Source organism: Pan troglodytes, chromosome 2, assembly GCF_028858775.2.
Source record: "Pan troglodytes isolate AG18354 chromosome 2, NHGRI_mPanTro3-v2.0_pri, whole genome shotgun sequence".
In the NCBI taxonomy this organism is placed as follows: Eukaryota; Metazoa; Chordata; class Mammalia; order Primates; family Hominidae; genus Pan; species Pan troglodytes.
In genome coordinates this window covers 105150244-105167752 of record NC_086015.1, presented here as the reverse complement: position 1 = coordinate 105167752, position 17509 = coordinate 105150244, and the positions used below count along the sequence as shown (strand labels likewise).

At 41.0% G+C, this 17509-nt stretch overlaps 1 protein-coding gene across 4 annotated transcripts in view; it reads right to left on the bottom strand.

Annotated features, from left to right (window-relative positions):
• Positions 1-17509, bottom strand: part of NFKBIZ (NFKB inhibitor zeta) — a 33262-nt gene that overhangs the window by 6267 nt on the left and 9486 nt on the right. For 2 of the 4 annotated variants that reach the window (XM_063806078.1, XM_063806079.1), the window contains exons 3-7: positions 2545-2684; positions 2002-2032; positions 1781-1884; positions 907-1679; positions 84-189 (exon numbers count right to left, since the gene is read on the bottom strand). In XM_063806078.1, the coding sequence (XP_063662148.1) occupies positions 84-189; positions 907-1679; positions 1781-1884; positions 2002-2032; positions 2545-2673 (1143 nt within the window). In that variant the 5' untranslated portion in view covers positions 2674-2684. Of the gene's footprint in view, positions 1-83; positions 190-906; positions 1680-1780; positions 1885-2001; positions 2033-2544; positions 2685-4848; positions 5385-17509 lie in introns of those variants that run through there. The other 2 variants (XM_063806077.1, XM_516633.7) reach the window with 2 other exon arrangements.

The following is a 17509-nucleotide window of genomic DNA, read 5'->3' as shown; positions in this document are numbered from 1 at the left end:
AGATGATCTACACATAAGGCTGGTCATCATTCACTTCACCATGACCCCCTCTTTGCCATTTCAGACTCTGTCAAGGTCCTCACCTGTCCATTGTGCTCTTTAATATCCAGCATGTGAAGTGCATTCATCTTTCTTGCAAGAACATAGGAAAGTGCCCTTCTCCCTTGGGCAACAGCAATATGAAGGAACCTAGGGAACATGGAAAGGAAAGCGGGTGAATCACTTCTGATTTCACTAAGTTGTTCTTTTGAAAAAAAAAAAAAAAAATCTTCCTTTAGCCCCCTTTTTATATATTGGTACACTCAAATGAAACATTACAAAGCATAATTTGTCTTTTCTGCTACATTGATAATACACCCCAGTTGGAACAGGATGGGTTAGGCTATCAGAAATAAGAAAAAGAAGAATGTCAAGCACCATACTGATCACCTTAAATCTATTATTTTTAATACTCATAAAACCCCTATACAAGAGGTATTATCATTTTACACATCAAGGAACTGAGACCTAAGGAGGTTAAATAACTTGCCCAAGGCCACAAAGACATCAGGACAGATTAAGATCAATCTACAAACCAACTCACAGTTTATCCCTAATCATGATCTAACTGTTTCTGTTCTATAGACATAGTCTACGCTGGTCTTCCAAACTCAATTAATCAAGAAGATACAGATATTTTTATCAATTTAGAACAGATTATTTGTTCAGCCAAAAAAATTTTTTGAAGGAAAACCCTTTCTTGACATACTAGCTATCACTGAGTGGCGGTTTCTATCTACACCAGTCATCTTGGTTAGCCAACCACTAACTAAGGTATACCTTGTTATACCCTAGAAAAATTATATGCTCACTAGTCCAACAAGTGTGGCTTACCTAATTAAGAACATGAGATAAAAGAATACTCACGTGTCACCATCTGCATCCTTTGAAAGAAACTGGTCTTGGGAAATATTTGCCAATTTGCTTTCTTCCTGCTCCACTTGCCACTGAAAAAGTGATTTCCCTAACTGTGTGGTGTTCATTGGATTTCCCATGTTTGAGAATGGCAGTGAAGTGTTTGAAGAGTCAGAGGCCATCTCGTGCCCCACCATGGCCTCACAGGCGCTGCTGGGCATCATGCTGAAGCTGTGCAAGTGAGCATCATTTTGCTGCTGAACACTGGAGGAAGTCTGCATGGGATTAGCAATATTCTCAGATTCCCTTTGATCACCAAGAAGGGAAACTAAGCTTTGGTTTGGGCAAAACTGTGATTCTGGACCATCAAAGAGGTTTGGTTCATAAGTGGGGGACTGGGGAGGTATGGGAAAAGGACTGTATTCCAGAGTTGGTTTGTGGGTGTAGTGTGGCTGCTGCTCTACATGCTGGTTCTGTGGAGAATACTGGTACAGGGAAGCCTGGTCTATCATTTGTTGGGAGCCCCTGACTTGGAATGGTTGGCATTTCTGAGGTGGAGAAAAGACCTGCCCTCCATGGAAGTCCTGACACTGCTCTGCGGGGGAGCTCTGAGGGACCACCACGGGGTTCAGCCAGCTAACTTGAACTGTGTTCAGGGAAACGGGGCTGCATTCATTCTTAATGTTGATAATGTTCTGAAGCAGATCAGCACTGCTCTCCTGTTTGGGTTCATTGAGATGAACATCTTCCATGCTCTCCCCGGGCGTTGGTGTTTGAGGTGGTGTCTGGAAAGAAGGAAAATGCAACTTGCACACTCACTTCCTTCTAAAATTATCCCAGCAATAATTTCCAAAGGATAGTCAGAGGAAAATGGTGAGATACTTACCAAAAATTGGGAATGCAACAGAGCTGGCCTTTTGCAAGCAGGTCCATCAGACAACGAATCGGGCCCTTTCCTTTTCCCACTGTATGATACTGTGTTCTTCAATTCTGTACCCAAAGGAATACAGCCTCTGTCATCATTTTATTTTATAGATGTTACCCATAATTACACTCTATTATTTACTCCAAAGCCCTGAAAAAATTACAAATACAAGTAACTCTTACCTCTGAACTGTTCTATGTTCACACCTTGTGTCTATAAAGAAAAAAGTTTCCAATTTAGTGTATACAAAATGACTTCCTCTTAATATACATCAATAAGTAGGCTTATCTCTACCACCCTTTATAGCTTACCATAAATCTCTGATATGGTTTTTCTATCAATATTTATTTTCTATATCAATTTTTATTCTATCTTGCGACTTCCTCATTTTCACTTTCACCTTAGCTCAACACAGGTCAAGATGAAATTAATAAGACCATTTGATTTTTCCCTTTCTAGTTAAAATGTTCCATTTCAGTTGAGCCTCTGAACTTGCCTTCATTTATTTATTCATTGAGTTTCTCTTGCCCACCTACCAGGTGTCTGGCACTGGGCTAAGGAGGATACAACAGACCAGACAAATATGGTCTCTGTCCTATGGACTTTGTCATCTATGAAAAATTTCAAGTGACTTACTTGATGACTGGACCTAGGTCATCATAATAACCCTGACAGACTAACCCCTCTCCCCAATTCTATACTCAAAGCAGAAAAATAGATGTCACCTTAAAATCATCCACAGCTTGGCCAGAAGCCTTCTGTTTATGACTTCGGATGTGCAACAGGAGTTCCTTCACTGAGTTCTTTACCCGAACACCTTGAAAGGGGCCTCTCTGCTGCCTGCCAACCCCCATATGGGGCTCAACTGTTCAAAACAAAACAAAACATATTCCTGGTTAAATATCTTCACAGACATAAACGTTAATAATCCCAAAAGTATAGCTGTTGCCTCATGTATAAAGTCCCCAAGCAGCACATTGCAAAACCTTTCCAACTTGCTCTGGTCAATCAATGGCCTTGTGAGTCCCGAGCTCTGCTCAAAGGTCCTAAGTTGCCTGATACCTTTCTCCACTGGGTACCCTAAGAAATTAAAGTTCATAAAAATTTGGTCAAGGATCCTCAGAGCCAATAGGTAAACTCAAATTAAGCCTCTCTATCTCTCAGCTCTAACCACCCATGAGAGTGGATCACATTTTTTTCTCAGCCCTAACCACCCATGAGAATGGATGACAGATTTTGCCATCCTGACTCTCATAGTTCTATAATTATTCTTGACTTTGGAAAAACTTTGGGGAGCAAGTGATAAATGATGCACTTTTAGCTTTTTAAACCAATGGTTTTATGTTCACATAGAAATTTTAAAGTCTATCAATTCCGCTTACCTAAGAAGGCACAAAACAACTTCTTTCAAAGATCTCAATGTACGAAAACCTGACAATTAACAACGTCTTAGATTTATGTCTTATTATTTCCTTCAATTCAACTGTGCCAAAAAAGCTGCTTAAATTCACTGAGCTGAAACACATTTCTACATATGCACACAGGATTTCCCCTCATTGACTGTTTTTGGAATTACTTACACAGGTCTTCTAAGTAAAAAGGAAATATGCTTGTTTCACTTTTAAACTTTGAAATACACTTTAGCATTTGGTATACAAGTACAGTACTCCACTTCTGATCACTATTATGTCACAACCTCTTAGTATGTGTGTTGAACACAAATTCACAAAGTCAGGAAATGAATAATTCAGCCGCTCCATCAAGTGTACAAAAATAAGATGGGGCAAGAAACAACGCATAATTTGAACATCTGTATCTATCATAAATATATGAGATAAACAGTTCAATGATAGGGTAAGTGAAACATTAGTTGGCTTTATTTTTAAGTTTAGGGATTTCAAGAGATACCAGAATTGCCAGAATCTAACACAGCATTTTTCTGGAATGACAGCAGTTAATAATCCAACGTCACAGAGAGAAAAAAATGCAGTTTCAGAAATCCCCTGTGGCTGTGTGGTAAACCAAGGGACCAGCAAAACAGTTTCAGCCAGATGAAGGCCAAATGGGGAAGAAAAGGTCCTAAACACACATTCTTTCTGGATCTGCTACGCAGTGGTTTAAATCGCTTTTCGCATGATTTTAAATGACTTAAAATGAAAATGAGAAATCACTTTTTAAAATAAATGACAACCAAAAAAGGAGTGGCTAAGAGTGGGAAACACCGGAAAGAGACGTTCTTTAAAATCATGCTAATTACTCTCAACGTTCAATTATCGAGGCGTTTTTCTAGCCTACCCACAGGGGCATCCTGTTTTCCCCCAAATTATGCAACTCGGTTCACTAAGAAAGGAAACCAATTCGCAGCCGATGAAAGATAACATTACGTCTTTCTCTGCTAGATATGGCTTATCCATTTTTTTTAAGGCACACACAACAAAAACAAGACCGCAAAAATTCCGGGCAGACTTCCGAAACTCGCCAAACTAAAGGCATAACTTGAGTTGGTTTTCAGCCCGGCTTCACCTTGATAACAGCAGTTTCCTTTTCTTTGACGGTCAAGTCTTTTTACTGAAAAATTCCATAAAAACTGAGAAATAAGTCATGACCTTTAACGCAATTCCCAAACCCTTATCCTCTGCTACAGCTTTCCACTAAAATATTCACAAGAAGAAAATTACACCTACATCAGACCCCAAATCTCATCATAGTTTATTAATTATGACTCAACAAAGCTGCTTCTTAGAGAGCGAGCGATCTCCTGGTCACTCGCCCGGCAGTCAGAGCTCGGCTGAGCGGTTTCTGAAGCCCCGAGGCCCGCGGGAGGGAGCCGGTTCCGCGGGCCGGCGAAGGGCGTGTAGGTCAGGCAGGCGCCCGGCCCGGGCAAGGCGGGGAGTGGTAATTGATGGCTAAGGTGCGTACGTCCTAGCTCTAAGGAGGGCGCAGGGGCCACCCTCCATCTGGGGAGTCCCGCTCCCAACCTCCTAGGCGTGCGCGCCCCGAGTACGCAGCGGTGCGGGGCCGGCGGGTACCTGGCTGGCGCTCGGCGCGGGCGCCGCCTCTCGACCGGGACTCCACGGCGCCGCAGGAGGACACCGACGAGGCAGAAGAGAAGTCAGAGGAGTCGGAGCCGGGCGAGCCGGGCGCCGAGGGGCCCAAGACCGAGCAGCTGGCTTCGCAGGCGCCCGGGGCGGCGGCGGGCGGCGACGCGCCGTAGAAGTAGCTCAGGTTGAGCGGGCTGGTCATGAGGCCGCAGCCGCCCGCCGCGTCCCGCAGCCCCTCTCCGCCGCGGCTGTCGTCCAGCAGCTTGTCCACAATCATGCTCCCAGGCTGGGCGCTCGGGGACCCCGACACCTGCGCCACCGGCTCGCTGCGCGCGGCTGCCTCCCGGGCTGGCTCAGGGAGCTGTCGGCGGGCGGACGGCGCGGGCCAGTACGTGCGCGGCGCGGGACTGCCAGGGTATTTAACGGGCCGCAGCGTTCGCCGACCTCCCCGGCGCCCGGCCCGGCCATTGGCGGTGCCCGGGCCGCCTCCCAGCCCCTCCTCCGGATGCGTCCGATTTCCAGTAAAATGTACAGGATGAGGCAATGCGCCCTCCGCCCTCCGCCCTCCGCCCTCGCCCCGCCCGCCCGGCTCCGCCCAGACCGACCGGTTGTTTGCCTGCCCTTCACCTGGAAACCCGGACAGCGCGCGGCTTCCAGCCTCCCGCTTCCCGCCTCCCGCCTCCCGCTTCCCGCCTCCCGCCTCCCGCCTCCCGCCTCCGGGACCCCGTCCCTCGCCCGGGCCATCCCTGCCCTCTAGGCCCCCGCCGGGCCTGGGCGCCCGGGGAGAGGGCGCGCGGCGCAGGGCTGGGCCTGCAGAGGGAGGCGGGAGTCAGTGGAGGGAACCGGTTGGCCTGGTTCTTGGGGACTGGCAAGTCCTGGAAGGAGCGCGCCCCGCACCCCTCTGCCTGCCCCGGCGCGGCGAGCTGTTAGCCCAGTTAAGGCATCTCTGGAAGGTTCTTAAGGGCCTGTCTCCTCCGGCGCCCCAGCGTAGCCTCCCTTCTCAAACATAGCGTTTGTCGACGTTTTTGGGCAACATCCCGAACTGAAAGAGATGTTGGAGCATTTTTATGTTCTCAAATTATCTGCTGGGACGCAAATAATGTTTTAGGTGCAGCCATGAATAAAAAGTAATGCCACACTTCTGTATCCTTCAATACTAGAACAAAGCCATCTTAGCAAAATAATAAATACACAAACATGTAGGTGCTGTATTATATGTAGATATAACTTTTAAAATTCTGCATAGCTTTACATTGTATCTGATAAACTAACACAGTAATTTTGGCCTTTCCTATCTTGAATACTTTTTTCCAATGGATTTATACAACTATTTGTTCAAGTCCAACTAGCAAAAAATGCGGGAATGATAAGGTTAAGTACACACATGCTATGTTTAAATAAACCGATTATGATTAAATAACACAAGGGATACAAAGTTCAGTGAGCCACCTAAAAGGAGAAACAACAGGTCTGGTAGAGGAAAAAGGAGGTCAGGAGGAAAATCTTTGCAGGGGTGGTGGCATTTAAGATAGGTCCTAAAGGATGGGTGGGATTGGGGCCCACAGCATTTACAGAAAGAACAAGAGCAAAGAATTAAGGAGAGGGTTCATATTAGAGTGTATAGTCCCCTTTTACGATTGTCAAGAGGAGAAGATGACATTAAATATAAAAGATAACTTGGTGCCTTTGGGTGGAGCACCTCCGGCAGCTGAGACACTGGAATTTTATTTAATAAACATTGAGAAAACATGAATTTTAGGTAGGCAAAATTAATCTGCAAGCAGTTGAGAGAAGATGAAGAGCCCAGAGGCCATTAGGATCCACTGCAGTAGCCCAGGAGAGAAATGACTGGGCACTGGGGCAGATACAGTGGGAAAGGAGAAAGTAAATTGACAGAAAGCAGAGCTGGGCAGCATTGCTAGGGCAGAACCCACAGGTCTGGCTCTTTTGGAGGTGGGGAGAAATGAAAGGGTCCCCAGTCAGGCCATGGCTTGGAGCCATGACCAGGTGAACAGGGCCACCAGCTCCAGATCACAAGGGATCACAGAGCAGAATGTTCGGGTTTTAGGACGAAGTGGGGGACACGATGAGTTTGGATTGTTACTCAGTATTAGTAGGTGGCATAAGACCCTGGTGGGGGTAGGTCCAAAGTAAATACAGCCATACCCCACAAAATGATGTTTAAGTCAACAATGAACTCCATGTACAATGGCGGTCCTGTAAGACTGTAATACCATATTTTTACTGTTTCTTTTCTATGTTTCCATATGTTTAGATAGACAAATACCTCTGTGTTACAGTTGCCTACAGTATTCAGTACAGTAACATGCTGTGCAGGTTTATAGACCAGGAGCAATAGACTATACCATAGAGCCTAGGTGACTAGCAGGCTAGACTATCTAGGTTTGTGCAAGTGCATTCCATAATGTTCGAACAACGACAAAATCACTTAACGACACATTTCTCAGAATGTAGCTCCATCGTTAAGCAATGCATGACTGTATTTCCTTGTTTCTCACAAGTGTATTTCCCTAAAACTTCTTGCTGCCTCCCCCTCTAACTTTTTGATAACTTTAAAAAATAAAAAAGAAAACAAATCCCTTGGTTTATCTGTGGAAAACACAAGACTTCAGTAATTGCAATTCCTTGGAAACCAAAATCATTTAAAAGATGCTCCAAATAAGATGTTGAGTGTGATGGTTAATTTGATGTGTCAATTTGACTGGATTAAGGCATGCCCAGGCAGCTGGTAAAACATCATTTTGGGGTATGTCTGTGAGAGTGTTTCTGGCAGATATTTGCATTTGAATCAGTAGACAGAGTAAAGTAAGATCCCCCTTTGCCGATGCGGGCAGGCATCCTGCAATCCACTGAGGGCCAGAATAGAACAAAAAGCCTGAAGCTATCTTCTTGAGCTGGGACATCCATCCTTTCCTACCCTTAAACATCAGCACTCCTGGTTCTTGGGCCTTCAGACTCTGACTAGGACTTACACCACCAGCTCACCCGGTTCTCAGGCCTTCAGGCTTGACCTAGAACTGCATCACCAGCTCTTCTGGTTCTTCAGCTTATGGATGGCAGATGGTGGGACTTCTTGGCCTCCATAATTGTGTGAGCCAATCCTTCATAATAAATCTCTTTCTACATATTTATATGTACCCTATTGGTTCTGTTTCTCTGGAGAACCCTAATACATTAGAGTTTCTCAATAAAATCTATTTGAATTTTGTTTTCTACCCACCAATATTTTATGTATAATAAAGGATTTAAATGCCCATTCAAATAAATCCATAGAAAGTAATTTTTTACAAAATTAATTATCCTCCTGTTTTAATTAATTATCTTCCCATTTTACATGAGATATGAAAATTCAAGCCACAAATTCATGGCCTCTGGAGAACTTAATCTAGACCAAGATGGTCAACAAAAGACTAATGTTTCAAAATGAAGTTTTCTGTGCAATGCCAAAGCAATAGTACTGTTTGACAAGACCACAACCCCCAATGCCCAGAAGCCCTCCCATACACATCAAAAACAGTTAATATCGCTACAAAAAAATTTAAATGTACTTTGCTTTATGTAAATGTTGAAATACAAATTCAGTTTGATCTATTAAGTCGAATGATAGGATGCTGCCATTGTTCTAATCAAATATGGGTGAACACTCATGCTGTGGGAGACAGCCACCATGTTACGAGGACACTGTCTGGAAAAGTCAACTGAGGCCAACAGCCAGCACCAATATGCCCGCCATGTGAGTGAGCTACTTTGAAAGTAGATTCTCCAGCTGCACATCGGGCCTTCAGATGACTGCAGCTCTGGCCAACATCTTGACTATAGTCTTACGAGACACTTTGAGCCAGAACCCTCAAAAACACTCAGAGATTTCTGATGCACAAAAACTGTACACGAAATATGGGGCCTTGAGAATTTGTCCAGTTACACTGCTCCATCGAAAGCAAAGAAGAGATTAAAATCTTCATCTAACTGACTCTGAAGCCTCATCTTTTGCTTTAAAAAACGAGATTAGAGGATTCATTTACTCCAGGCTCAGAGGTACTGTCTACATCTAAAGATACTGAAAAAGATGAAATGATACATCAGAGAGTTCTGTGACAACTCATAGAGGGGAGAAATCTAATCCAAAGCTACTGGAAGAAACTGTAAAGAAGAAATAAAAATATGAGAACGCTATCTTTCCCCAGGCTTAAATGTTAATAATTTACCTTATTGTATCTTATGCAATAGAACATTTTTTAGTTTTATGGTGTCAATTAACATTGTAACACTATCTTGAGACCAATAATCCAGAGTTTCAAAAAAGGAATTGAGGGCTGGGCTGGGTGCAGTAGCTCACGCCTGTAATCCCAGCAATTTGGGAGGCCACGGCAGGAAGTATTGCTTGAGCCCAGAAGTTCAAGACCAGCCTGGGCAATATAATGAGACCCCATCTCTACATAAAATTAAAAATTAAAAAATTAGCTGGGCATGATGGCACATGCCTGTGGTCCCAGCTACTTGGGAGGCCGAAGTGGGAGGATCACTTGAGCCCAAGAAGTCAAGGCTGCAGTAGGCTATGATCATACAACTGCACTCCAGCCTGGGTGACAGAGCGAGACCTTGTCTCAAAAAAAAAAAAAAAAAAAGGAATTGGATTTTTTTTTTTCTTTTTTTGAGACAGAGTCTCGCTCTGTCACCCAGGCTGGACTGCAGTGGCACGATCTTGGATCACCACAAGCTCCGCCTCCCGGGTTCACGCCATTCTCCTGCCTTAGCCTCCCGAGTAGCTGGGACTACAGGTGCCCGCCACCACGCCCGGCTAATTTTTTGTATTTTTAATAGAGACGGGGTTTCACCGTGTCAGCCAGGATGGTCTCAATCTCCTGATCTCATGATCCCCCACTCCTCAGCCTCCCAAAGTGCTGAGATTACAGGCGTGAGCCACCGTGCCCAGCCAGAATTGGATTTTTAAGTGTAGATGTAATGAACTTTTGAAAAGCCAAAGACAATTTGGAACAGCTTTTCAAACTTGAGATGAAAAAGCCAGTATCTTACAGGATAAGTTATTGTACTGCTTTGGCTGAAGAAATGAACATCATAGGTGAAAGACCAATAAAGCCTGGTAGAGTTAATTTTGCTGAATACTTTCTAGATGAAAAGTCAGCAAAAGAAATCACAGCACTGCCACTTTGCAACAATGCAGCAGCTCACTGAATTAAAGACTTAACTGCAAACTGGTTTTGTCTGCAGAATTGCACTTTTGCCTTAGAAATGGATAGATCTACGGACTGTCTGGACTTGCTATTTCGGTTATATTCATTTCCAGCACCCGCCAGTCATCAAAGGTGTTTTATTTGAATGCATGACAACAAACACAAGGAATGCTGAAACATTCAAAATGTACAATAACTTTTCGAATCTCATCATTTATCCTGAAACAATTGTGTTTACATTTGAAATGATGGTACAAAAGCAACGGGTATAACTAATGGTGCCTTAAAACAAATCAAGGCAGCAGCAACAAAATGAACTAGTAATCATTGTATTCTTCACCACTGTCTACTTGCAGAAAGAAAAAGAATAAAAGCCAGTTTCACCTAAAAAGTCCTGGATGAAGCAGTAACAGTATTAATTGACTCTTGTATACATCATTTTAATATTTTATGTGGCAAAATGGGAAATATGCATAGAAGTTTGTGCTGCATCCTGAAATATGACAATTGTCTCAAGGAAATGCACTTGTCTATTAGCTTGAACAATATGTCATTGCCATTTGTTCTAATCAAATACTGTTTGAGTTGTGAGTTGAACTGCCCTCTGTTTTTCATGGAACACCAATTATACTTGACTGACAAACTGTTTCAGACTCAGGTATTTGTCAGTTTTTGGTTTGGTTTGGTTTTGTGTTTTAATGAACAAAGTGAGCCTGTCATGTTAAGGAAAATAACAGTATTTGTTGCCAATAATAAAATTCAAGTTTTTAAATAAAAATTACAATTTTGGGAAACTTCTGTTGGACACCTTGAGCTTGATAGCTTCCTAGTTCTAGAAGACTTTTTTGATGAGCCCAGTGATGATGCACTGTTAACAAATGTGATTTTTTTATATTATATAATGAAATGTGGCAACATTTAGAAAATTTGCATAACTCAATTAACTAATAATTTCCAAATGAACAATGCAAGACATTATAAAATCACACATGGGTGAAAGAGCCATTCAAAGTGGCCAATGGATTTTAATGTATCAGAAGATGTGGCCAATGGATTTTAATGTATCAGAAGATAAAAAGTTCATTGATATGGTTTCAGGTTCCATCTTGCATCTCTCCTTTAAGGAACTACCACTTGTTTTGGTATAATATTAAATTAGAATATCCAAATTACCTGAAAAGACTATTAAGCTATTTCTTCCTTTTCCAACTACATGTGTGTATGAGACCAGATTTTCTTTATATTTTCACCAACATAAGATATTGTGACACATGTTTCTTTTTTAAGAGACAGGGTTTCACTCTGTCATTCAGGCTGGAGTGCAACGGCATGATTATAGCTCATTGTAACCTCTAACTCCTGGGCTCAGTCTCTCCTCCCACCTCAGTCTCCCCAGTAGCTAGGACTACAGGCATGCCCCACCAGGCCTGGCTAATTTTTTTTATTTTTCATGTTTTGTAGAGATGGGGTCTGGCTGTGTTGCCTAGGCTTGTCTGGAACTCCTGGCTTCAAGTGATCCTCCCACCTCAGCCTCCCAAGTCACTAGGATTAGAGGCATAAACCCCTGCACCTGGTCAACTGCAACAAATTAAATGCAGAAGCAAATATGAAAATCTGTTTCTGTAAAACCGGATGTTAAGAAATTTGCAAAGATGTGAAACAATACTGTTTGCATGAAGTTTTTTTTTTTTTTTTTAGAAAATACAGTTTTTAAAAATAAATTAGTAAGTACAGACTTAAATAATTTTTAGGGATCGAATGTAGGCAATGTCCTATCAGTCAACTCAAAAGTTCCAGATTGGACTCATAATTGTTGAACACCTGGTTCTGAAACCCTCCTCTCTTCTCCATCTCTAATTTCCACTATCCAAGACAGGCCTTTATCTCTTACCTGATGCAAATGATCACCCATCCAGCCTTGCCCACTTAAAACCCATCCTCCAGACTGCCATCAGCATGCCAATGGAATGCTGGAATGCCAGGAATTCTTCTAAGAATTCCTCCACACCAGGGGTGTTCAATCTTTTGGCTTCCCTGGGCCACACTGGAAGAAGAATTGTCTTGGGCCACACATAAAATACACTAACACTAATGGCAGCTGATGAGCTAAAAAAAAGAAAAAAGAAAAAAAGAAAAGAAAAGAAAATGAAAAAAGAAAAAGAAAAAACATCACAAAAGAATCTCATAATGTTTTAAGAGAGTTTATGAATTTGTGTTGGGCCACATTCAAAGCCATCCTGGGCCACATGCAGCCCATGGGCCACAGGTTGGACAAGCTTGCTTTACACTCTTTAAAAATCCTTCAGTGGCTCTCTACTGCTTTTAGCATGGAGTCCAGTCTTCTTAGAATGACAGATGTCCAAGTCCTGCCTTCCTCACAAGCTTCATCTTCCTCATTACCTTCAGTAACACGAAACTGAGTATAGTTTCCCACAGCTCTGAGACTTTGCTCTTGCTGTTCTTCTCTCCTCTTCCTCAACCAAAATCTCATGCTCACTTAATACCCAACACTCACTCAAGACTCACTTAATATCCAACACTTCTGGAGCCTTTCCTGACCCTCCCTTCCTCCCCTGACCCCAACTCTCAACCCCACTTCTGGACTAAGGGCCTTTCCTCTCAGTCCCCACACAGACTTCTATCATAGCTCTTAGGATGTGCTAAAATTAACCATTTATGAGTCTGTCTCCTCTATTCCACTATAAGCTCCCAAGACATGTATCCCTTGTCAATAGCCAAGTACCTGTTACTTAGTAGGTAGTTACTTGGTACGTATTTAACTGGATGGTAGAAACAAGTGGAAATGCTTCCAAAATTATTTTATGTCAATACCGTACAGACATCAAAAGAAATACTTTGGCCCCTTGAATTAGAATCTCCTCATTCTCTGCACTTGGATTATTATAAAACTATTTTCATCTATCTTGTAAATATAAAAACCCAGCTGCCTTTTGCCCAGAATTCTTTGTAAAGAACATAAAATCTTTCAGGAGCTTTCAAAACAGATATCATCTTATATGTTGATTTGTTGAATGCTTTTCCTTAAAAATAATAATTTGTTATTATCCCCATAGCAATGTAAAACATACTTCAACATCTCAAGAAACATTTAAACTTCAGGGTATCCTAACAGATTTTTCTAATGCAGATAAGTAAATCAGTCCACATATTTTCAAATTCTAGTTATTCTTCAATATGGTAGTGCTTTATAAATGTCAGGTACTTTTCTAAGTACTGGGGCACAGCGGTACCTCAGACAAACACTAATCTGTCTTTGTGGAGCTTATACCTGGCTGTATGAACATTCTGGTCCATATGGTATCCATGTAATAGAAACAATTACTATTTCTGAGATATATGAACTCAGTTCTACTGGCACTTATATACTTCCCAATAGGCCACCTGACCAACCAGGCTATCACACAGACAGCTGTAGTTAGTAAGTTCTGTAAGCTGTTTCCTTACAATGGTGTAACCTATTCTTTTGTATGTTTTAATCTGGAAAGATCAAAAGGTTGTCTTTAAAAGTAATTCTCTAGGTCCTATTTGCAGCAAATTATTAGCACCTGATATCAAAGCACAGTATACCATATTGAGGAAATTTCTCCAACCAGTAACCTAATCATCATACAGATGAATTAGCAAAAGGTTTGCACATCTCAGAACATCCTGCTCAGTGCTAAGAGAATAAACTTGATACCCCGTTAAGTACTGTATGTATAGTATGTACAACTTTGCATATTATGGACTGATTGTGTGAAGACAAAATTAATAGTGTCCCCGGAGTCATCTCTCTGCAGCTTCCTTTTATATGAAAGCATCAAAGGAGATGCCATATACCACTTTGTCCTCTTCACAAATATTTTCTGAGCACCCACTATGTGTGAGTGAGTCATCCACTATGTAAAGTAACTCCACTGCTTCCCAGCAGGTACACAAGGTCTGTCCCCTGATGGGCGGCCAGAGAGGCACCTTGCACAAAGTCAGGTCACACAGTTGAACATCCCAATAAACAGATGCCTTATAAACAGACCCTGAATCACAGCAATGCTACAGTACCCTGAAATACCTTTGCAGCATCCCATCTTTCCAGCCCAGCAGAAATCCAAGTGTTTAAACTGAAAACAAAACAAATTTTTCTTCCCCTTTAACATTTCATTTCTAAAGAAATGAAAAGTTCTTCCATTTGATTTCAGAAAATATCCACATACTATAAAATGCATATGGTTCATACAAAATCATATATATGAAGGAGTGATGTTTGGTGTTAGTCTGAAGGGCTACCTGTGTACCACACTCTCTAATAGTAATAATCAAAACTCACACAAAACGTCCACATGAAACAAATGCACTTTCCTAACTTTCACCCTGTAAATGGTTCTTAGCTCATGAGAGTGTTTTCTGGTTTCTATTTATAATGATGAACTTTATCCACTATAGACACCAAGAGGTAAAAATGAGGTAGGTGAGCTTTGTCCAAAAAGGCAGAGAGCATTACAAGTTCCATGGCTTCTTCTGCTTTCTCTGACTTGTTGACAACTCCAAAAGTTTCATTTCCACACATATGAATGAAAGCATCCTCCTAAACACTGAATGTGGGAATACTGTCAACTCTTGCCTGCTTTAAAGGACACTAAAATCTGAACTGCCTTAAAACAGAATGGTGAAGGACCAAAAAGTATCTTCTAATCCCAACTCCCCTTTCTCCCTCCTTTTTTCCTCTCCATTCTTCTTTGTGACACTCTTTCCTACACAAATCCGCAGATTCGAGACAGTAATACATAGTTCAAAATTACCCATCCCTGTACCCTTCTACTGTAAAAAATGTACATGCTCTGGGAAAGGATCTCAGTTTTCAGGAAGAAAACTAATAAGCTAATTTACATTGTACTACAAATAAATGATAACTGTTACTTTTCCTGGTAATATTTACTTTTTAAGGAGAAAAAAATTTTTGAAGGCAATTAACCCCAAAGAACTGAATATTTTATAGTTGAATTTTAGGATCCACAGAAATTAAGAAAATTTTTGACAAAAGACCCTTCACCATTCCTTTGTATGAGGTTTGGCCTACATGGATCTGCAAAGGCCTAAAGCTAAGAAACTTCTAACCATTATACTTTTCCTTTATATTTTGACTTAAACCTCTTTTCCCCCAAAGAAAAGGCTAAATTTGGAAGGTGAGTTAAATTGAGCTTAAATTGAGCTCACTAATCTAGAAATGGAGTACAGTACTTGTAAATGTTCAGTACATAGTTGCTTCATAAACATGTTGATTAGAATTTATGTTTTGCAAAACTTTCATATCCAAAATCTTCTTCCCCCTTCCCTTTTTAATACAGGTAACACATATTTGTCAAACTGAATGAGGGATAAGAATATAATTTTATGTCTTATTTAAAGGCATGAATGCCTTATATGCCACATTTTTTCAAGAAGAATTTTAATTCTGGAACTTTTAATTCAGAATTTAAAACTTGAGGTTTTTTGTTTTGGGGGATTTTAAGAAATTTTTGTTTGTTTTTATAAGTCTCTAGGGATTTATATTGAATTTCTGTAAACAAGGACAGTAGTGTGTGCCAGACAGAAAGACTAGTTATAAAAATATTTAAGATCTGAGGAGAAATCAGCTTATATCATATGTAACATATATTAATACCAACAAAATAATAAATTATAGATCCATAATATAATAATACTTTGGAACACTGATAATGTTTATAATAGCTACCACTATTTAATATCTGCCATATGCGGAATACTATGTACTTTATATACACACATTATCTCTAATGTATGTAACAGCTGGGAGAATGGTCAAAGAGCGAGGTAAAATATGCAGTTATGAAATCTTGCCAAACACAATGCATACTAACAGACAAAATACATCAAACATGCATGGCTATCAACAGGAAGAATTTTATGAAGGGATAATTTAATACTGGAATTAGTGAGGAAAACTGAATTCTCAGTTACTGAAAGACTATGGAAATTTAATACAAAGTTGATGACAATTATTTATTCAAACAATCACCTTACCTCCCCAAAATTGCTTTTGCTTACATTTTCTGGATACTTTAGGCCAGGAGTTGGCAACTACGGCCTGCAGGCCAAATCCAACCTATTGCACAGCTGTCACCTAAAAATGGTTTTTACATTTTAAAATGATTACATTTTAAATGTTTATATAAGTGCCTGCATAATATCCTCCATCTTGTCTCTTGGCCCACAAAACCTAAAATGTTTACTATTTGGCCCATTACAGAAAAAGTCTGCCAACCCTTGCTTTAAGCAAAAGTGCTTAGAGGCACTGCAGCATCATGGCTTTGAAGCCTGCATACCTATCTGTAGCATTTACCAGCTACGTGACCTTGGGCAAATCTCTTAATCTCTGAGCCTCAGTTTACTTGCCTATAAATTGAGATACTAGTATCTAAATCAAATTTCTAATATGGCATGAGATAATGTACAATGTATGTCAAGTACTTGACACATCCTAGATGCTTAATAAGTGTTAGTTCCATTCGTGTTCCCATAAATTATTATGACCATTGAGTAAATCTCCCTCTTATTTGTGTGCATATGGCTACAGGGAATGGAAAATGATAGATTACAGGTTGGACAAAAGCTGTTAGTCATACCTTGCATCTATATTGAATTTTTCTCCCAGAGCACTTTCACACGTATGCAATCAAACTGATTACAAAAGAGCATAATTATAAAAATATCATAACTGTAGAATTTGTAAGTCAGACAACTATTATAGTGAACAGTTCTTAAAGATGTACTAAACTGGCCATAGGTTCAGTAAACAGGTTCTCTTGTTGATGTCCTTCTCTTTTTCTCTGTTTTCCAACAATCATGCTCAGAATTTCATCTCCTAATCTGATTCTGGATTTTATAGACTTGTCCTGTTGCCCTGCAGAGTGTCCTCTTCCCATCAGCCTACATCATTCCATACGGTGTTAAACGTCCATAAAATTCTAGCAGACAAGGGTCTGGGGGACCAAAAGTTAATTTGGCAGTAAAGAGGAGAGGATGGAAACCAACAAAGACACCCTTTAGTTTTACATGTTCTCTGTTCAGTTTAACTCTCAGATTCTTTGATCTGTGATTCTCAACCCTGTGTTTTCCACCTGACAGGTATGGCATGCCCCATCAGAAAGGTGCTCTGTGGCCTGTATGATTTTTCTTTTTTTTTTTTTTTTCTTTTCTTTTTTTTTTTTTTTTTGAGACAGGATCTCACTCTGTTGCTCAAGCTAAGTGCTGTGGCTCAATCACCCACTATGATTTTCAAAAAGGGGATGTCTGGCCCTTGAAAACACTTCCTCAGTGATGTTTTAATAGTCCTTTAAGGAGGAATTCCCCATCTGCTGAAGAGTCACTGCTTTAAATGACTTAACACAATAATTCTAGTGCCAGGTATACCACTCAGA